General features: G+C 45.0%; 1 protein-coding gene across 2 annotated transcripts in view; it reads right to left on the bottom strand.

Annotated features, from left to right (window-relative positions):
* Nucleotides 1–6,764, bottom strand: part of RGS10 (regulator of G-protein signaling 10) — a 41,191-nt gene that overhangs the window by 27,494 nt on the left and 6,933 nt on the right. For both annotated transcript variants that reach the window (XM_010859261.1, XM_010859260.1), the window contains exon 2: nt 498–616. In XM_010859261.1, the coding sequence (XP_010857563.1) occupies nt 498–616 (119 nt within the window). The remainder of the gene's footprint in view (nt 1–497; nt 617–6,764) is intronic.

Raw genomic sequence — 6,764 nt, 5'->3', positions numbered from 1 at the left:
ATTTACAAGTTCTTCTGACACCTGGGGTTTCTGGAGGCCATTTTAGGTAGTCCTGACATTTCCCCACCCGCCTGTCCTCCTTTGAGTTCAGCTTCACTTTACCAGCTGTTGTCCAGCTCTTTCACTCTATGAGCAGTGTATCCTGAGAAGCCCCAACACACAAGAGAACAAACCTTCATGTCAGGGAGACCCTGACCACCCCCTCCTAGGTGTCACGGAGCTGGAAATTCTTTGCAGATTCTGCCAATGGGCACAGTACCTCTTCCCCATCCCCCACCCCTCCCAGTTATATAAAAACCAGACACAGTCAGTGCAAGCCCCTCAGTGCTGGTCCATGAGCACCCGGGAAAGCATTCCCATGTTGGTCATGACAGGTGAGAAGTTCTTTCTCTCAAGTTGGGATGGACAGTATCAAAAACTGGCCTGTGTTTCCCCTACAGGCTTCTAAACTTCTTTGTGTGGTGTGTCATTTCCGGTCAACAAGGAAAAAGGCACACCCTAAATCTTTTCACGCCTTCTGGGTCTTCAAGCAGATTCTCCAGGGAAGAGGCCCATTTGGCTGTGCTCTTGGGGGTCTGGTGGCTGCTGCTGGAGCTCCCATCACTGTCGTGGATGTCTGCAAAGCAAAGTTCAGAGACTGTGTATGTGATCCAAAGATACTGTCATCTTATAAGGAGCATTATTTTCATCATCATCACCACCACTGTGACTAAGACACAGTATCAGGTTATACACCAGAATCTACTCTCTGGGCTAACACAGGGAATTCATTCATTCATTCATTCTTGACAACAACCTTATGAAGTGGGTGCTACCATTCCATTTTACAGATGCAGAAAACTGAGGCTCAGAGTCAAGAAGGGACTTGTCACTTTCCAACACTCCCCATACATCCTTCCGCCACCCACATATCCACTGGCCGACCCACAGGCAGCCTTCAGATCTCCCTCAAGCCCTCCTTCCAGGGACCTTGAATCAACGGCAACTCGTCCCCATCGCTTTCTGTGCGCAGTCTTGTAATTACCCTGCTGTGTTGTGACTGTTTGCACAGTCGGCTCTCACTAGTCTGAAAGCTCCTCTGTGTCTTGATCTTGTATCTCAGGAGGGAGCTCATTGCCTGGCACATAAAAAAAGTACCAGAGTTGGGACTAAGGTGGGGAAAGGGAGACAATGGACACAGCTGCAAATTTTAAGGGGATGCCACAAAACTCAGGCATCAGATAAAAGAGATTTTCATGCAAAAATATATTGAAAAAACAAAATTAATGCAAAAAATTCCATAATGAACAAATACTAAAGACAGAGTCGTTATAACTGACTTTTCCTGTGCCTCTCAGTCTCCAGTATGGCTCGGCATCACCCTGGCACAATGGATAAAGACTAAATGAGTTAATGACTGCACGTGCCCAGCTCATGCACTCTCTTACTGTTGCCTCCAAAAAGAGCCTCTTGATTAAAGGAAAGGGGACTGGCACCTCCAATTAACACACTCTGGCTACTTGCCTGAAGGAGGAAGCAATAGCACAAACACATCTCATCTCACTTGGCCCCTCCCTGGAGTCAAGGGAAAAACCATGGAATGTCGCTTCGGATGGGTCCAGGTTCCAAAGCCATTTTGGCCAATTTGAACTACGTGCCTGGATGAGCCCCTCACTTGTGTCCAACTCTTCGCGACCCCGAGGACTGGAGCTGGCCAGGTTCCTCTGTCCATGGGATCGACTCAGCAAGAAAACTGGCGTAGGTTGCCATTTCCTCCTCCAGGGGATCTTCCCAACTCAGGGATCGAACCTGCATCTCCTGCATTGCAGGCAGATTCTTTGCCACTGAGCCACCAGGGAAGCCCTTGAACTATTAATATGTGAACATGGGCAAAGCTCTCTGCAAGATGAAGATAATCTCCACATCCCTCGGGGTTATCGTAAGGCTTAAAGAAGGAAACTCATTAGGTAACTAGATGCTCACAGTGGACCCTCAAGAAATACTAGTTCTTCTCTCTGCTTCCTTAAAAGTATGATCTGTCAAGTGAATATTTTTATAACTAACACTTCTTTTTTCATTGCTTTTTTTTCAAAGTATAGTTATGTCTCTCTAAAGAAAAGTTTGAAGCTGGGAGGAAACAAACTTTAAATCAGGGCTCCCCAGCCTCCGGGACCTAATGCCTGGTGATCTGAGGTGGAGCTGATGTAATAAAAATAGAGTGCATCATAACTGTAATGCGCTTGAATCATCCGGAAACCATCCCCTCACCACTCCGGTCCATGGAAACATTGTCTTCCACAAAACCGGTCCCTGGTGCCAAAAAGGTTGGGGATTGCTGCAAGGAATCGGCAAAACAAATCATTTTAAAATAAGGATAAATCTTAAAAGTCTTACGAATATTAATTGCTGCAGGTAGCTAGGGGGCCATATGGTTTCAAATGCTTTTAGAGGAAAGTTGCACCCAGAATACAGTGAACTTTGAAGTACCTCCGCTTCCATGATCTCTCATGCATTACTGGGGGTCAACACAGGTTCATGTCTGTGAACAGCAGAGATTGCGTTCTCCCAGCATCTTGCCACTAGGCTAAATAAACCGGAAGCAATACACTTTGGTGACGGAGTAAGAGAATTGTTTGGGACAAAGCCACTCCTTTGAGAGGCAAACTGACTCAAACATCACAAATGGACCTGATGCTTCTCTGAAGTGAATCTCCAGTTCGTGGATATTAAATTAGTTCTCTGCTGTCTTTGCAAATGCTAAAATGGCAAGCTTCTGAACACTGTGTTTCTTCCCAATGAAGTATAAATCAAATTAAAAGATCATTATCATAAGGAATTCTGCAGCAGGGTTCATTCTGCCAAGCATTTCACAAATTTACTCTCTGTTCTCTGCCCGAAGAATACAGTTTGATGGTTTTCTCCACTTCCCCAGCAGGTTTTCTCTTAAGTAAATAAATTAGAGACACAATTTGCTGTTCCAGGAATAAACGTAGACAGCCAGAACTTTCTCTTGCCATGGCAGAACAACTCCTTTGTCTATAAGGTTTCAACCTTGGCCTGTGGTGATTCCAAAACTCTATGACATTCTTTTCAATACTACATGAAACCACATTTGGGCTTTCACAGTTTCACAGTCTTGCAAGTAAATATGGTTGGTGGATTCCCGTTTAGCCAACGGAGTGCTCTGGTTAACTAGAGCTTCTGGTTAACTGAGAGACAAGGTAGCTGTATTATGAGACACCGTGAGCCAATCGCTTCCTCCCTCCCCTGTTTCATTTCAAACTCTGCTCACTTTACACATTAGGTTTCTGGGTCAGCTTTCTGTGCCACTTGACAAAAAGTTTTACAGCCCAAAACCCACTCATCTGATCCAGTCTCCTAATTTAATAGGCTGAGACATAAAGGTCCAGAGGGGAAGGTGACCCAGCTAAGGAACTGCTGGATGGAACCAGTATTGGGACTTACATGTACAGGCAATTGTCCCCACCAGGACCACCTCCTTGGAACCCCAGGGTGCCTCAGAATACAGGAGTTTGCAAATGGGTGACCCTTCCTTTCAGTTCCCTCCTGGACTACCAGTTCCCTTCCATCGACATTGTGAAATACATCTATGGCCGACACTGTTACAAAAGGCATAGAATTCTTAGGGCTAGCTCAGAAAGCACACCGAGATACGGTAAGTACCCCCATAACCATGGTTACTGCCTTCTGGCTTTCATGCCCTGGATAAAGAAAAATTCCTTCTTGCTTTTTTTTTTTTTTTTTTTGGAACCTTGGATCCTTCTTGCTTTTTTGCTCACCTTCTGCCCTAACAGTCCTTACTATAAGAATCTTCTACTCACACTCTACCGTCATGTGTTTTCACTTCTCCAGAAATATTGGTTCAAATTTTGCAAAGACTTCCCGATTGTCTTTCAATTCTGATTAAGGCCTCTGCCTCAAAAAAAAAAAAAAAAATCCTTCTTGATTGTATCAATATACATAGATAGCGCTAGTTAGAGCTACATTTGCAAACTCCATTCACTTAATGGTGTCTCTCTTTTCCAAGTCATTATCCCCAGCTTCCAATGAGCCTGGCAGAGGTCCACTCCCTTTGGCACTGCCCTAGAGACTGCCTCATCACCTGAGGCATTTCCGTTCCTCGGGAGCCTCTGTACAAGGAGACTTCCACTATTTTCCAATGCATACAAGTAAGGACTTCCTAAGACAACTTGGTTCACTGTAAATGTTACAATCATCCAGTGATGTCCAGGAGAAAGAAATAACCTTTCTTCATAGCAATCAGATGTACTTCTGAGCTTAAGAATAAAGCAAAACCCAGCGGTAAAGAATCCACCTGGAATGCAGGAGATGTGGCCGGAGCAGAGGGTTCAATCCCCCTTGGGAAGATCCCCTAGAGGAGGACATGGCAACCCACTCCAGTATTCTTGCCTGGAGAATCCCAGGGACAGAGGAGCCTGGTGGACTGCGGTCCATAGGGCTGCCCAGAGCCAGACACGACTGAGCAACTATAACAAGGGTGCCCAGCTTCCCAGTTCCTTCCCAGTCCCTAGCACTTGGAAACACAAGGGTCCAACACTCTTCTTTCCTTTTTCATTGACAAAAGTGTCCATTTTAGATGGATGACACAAGAAGGTAGGTTTGGAAAGGACAGGGAGAGGGACTTCCCTGGCGGTCCAGTGCTCCCACTGGAGGAGGCATGCGTTCGATCACTGGTCTGAGAACTAAGATGCCACAGGGCACAGTCAAAAAAAAAAAAAGCACAGGAGGAAAAAAGTTAAACCTATCTATCTAGCAGCTTTAGGACCACTCAAGTTAGTAAAGAACTGCTGGTGATAACGTTTGTTTGTTTCAATTTTGTTCAGCTCTGCACACTTGCTGTCATTTAGATCAGCTGCAAAGCATTTTTGCAATGAAAAAAATAGGTTTTTTACCTCCTGGGCTCTTCAAAGTATTTTAGCTTTTCAGATTTTTGCAGGCACAATACTTACTTTTCAAGAAATTCATCTTCAGATGAGTTTATCTTGGGTTAGTAGTAACCATCGGAGAAGGCAATGGCACCCCACTCCAGTACTCTTGCCTGGAAAATCCCATGGACGGAGGAGCCTGGTAGGCTGCAGTCCATGGGGTTGCTAGGAGTTGGACAAGACTGAGCGACTTCACTTTCACTTTTCACTTTCATGCATTGGAGAAGGAAATGGCAACCCACTCCAGTGTTCTTGCCTGGAGAATCCCAGGGATAGGGGAGCCTGGTGGGCTGCTGTCTCTGGGGTCGCACAGAGTCGGACATGACTGAAGCGACTTAGCAGCAGCAGTAGTAACCATTACACTTAAAAATTATTCACAGCATGCTGGGCACTAGCTATTCTGAGCTTTTTCCATAGGTTAAACCATCTTGTTCTCACAATGACCCTCTGATTATTCCCACATCACAGATGAGGAAACTGAGGCACACTAACTGCAAGGGTCACCCAGCTTTGAAAATGGGGACTCATGGTCCAAGCCCAGGGAGCCTTGGCTCCAAAGCACAACACACCATTTGCCACTGGCTCAACTGCCATCTTTATTTTTGATATCTGCTGATCTTCACCCTCACAGAGGCCAGAACATGCCAGCCTTGAAAAGAATGGTAACAATTATGTGGGAGAAGACAGTGAAACTAAGAGTCTAACTCCTCGCAGACAAAATCCCACACACAACTGGGCCAGAATCATCCAGCACGTAAATACAATGGGCATATGCTTCATTTCCGTTGGCGCTGTTCAGTGCAGTCTCTGACTTCAGTAAAAGCTAATATTGCAAAGCCAGTGCAGCACCCAGGTGCAGAGGCCTGAGGCTGGTTGCCTGTACATATTCTGGGATGCATTATTTATAGATGCTATGATGTCATATCTACCAGAGACCTTCTCCAGACATTAATTCCTTGGAAATCCACATTCAAAAGGCATCTCTAACATTCACCACAACCGAGTGCTTACAGTATAAATTCTTGCTATTAGTCTACAGGAAAGTCTGAGTAATGATCCTGAGACAATTTCCCCAAGCCAAAGATTTTAGTAAAATCTCAATATCCAGCTTCCTCAACAGCAGAGTCAACTTACATCCTTAAACGGTTTGTCAAAGGCACCCCCTCCCCACCAAATGCACAGCTTATTTTTAAAAAATAAACATTCAAGACTAGGAAAAGGCAAAAACATTAGCTCTAAATTCTAAAGTGGTTGGTAATACACACACAAACACACACACTAGACTCCTTTAAAATACGCAGGGAAAGTACACACCCCACAGAATTTATTCAAATCCTTGTATCACCTACATCATGCCAAACATTACATTTTTTTTTAAAGTCATCCCAGCTTAGAAGCGGAGAATCTGTTTTTAAAATTGGTGATCCAAGGAAGGCTCCAGAGAAACTGGGTCATGGAAATCCTCTATCTAAATATTCCTTAAGTGTTTGTCGGCTCCAGTATCTAGCTTCTGAGAATAACGACCCTCAGGCATGCAATTCCCTTGGTGGGGAGGATTGCATGAACTGCCATTAGCAGAAAATAAAAATAAAAACGTTTTGAAATAATCGTACTAATAGAAAGCATCAAAGACCAGAGCAGGCCCACAGGCTGGAGAGGTCAGCTCAGAAAAGGCCTCACTGGCATTTTCCCACGAGTTCTGAAGCCTCAAAAAAAAAGTCAAGTGCTCGACGACCCCCAAAAAGGCCCCCTGTGTACCTGTGACTGCACCACACACACCCCGACCCTACTTTGCCTGCCAGCACCCAGCGATGGCTA

This window comes from Bison bison, unplaced genomic scaffold (assembly GCF_000754665.1).
Source record: "Bison bison bison isolate TAMUID 2011002044 unplaced genomic scaffold, Bison_UMD1.0 scf7180017864456, whole genome shotgun sequence".
Classification (NCBI taxonomy): domain Eukaryota; kingdom Metazoa; phylum Chordata; class Mammalia; order Artiodactyla; family Bovidae; genus Bison; species Bison bison.
This window is presented reverse-complemented; position numbering and strand designations above follow the sequence as displayed.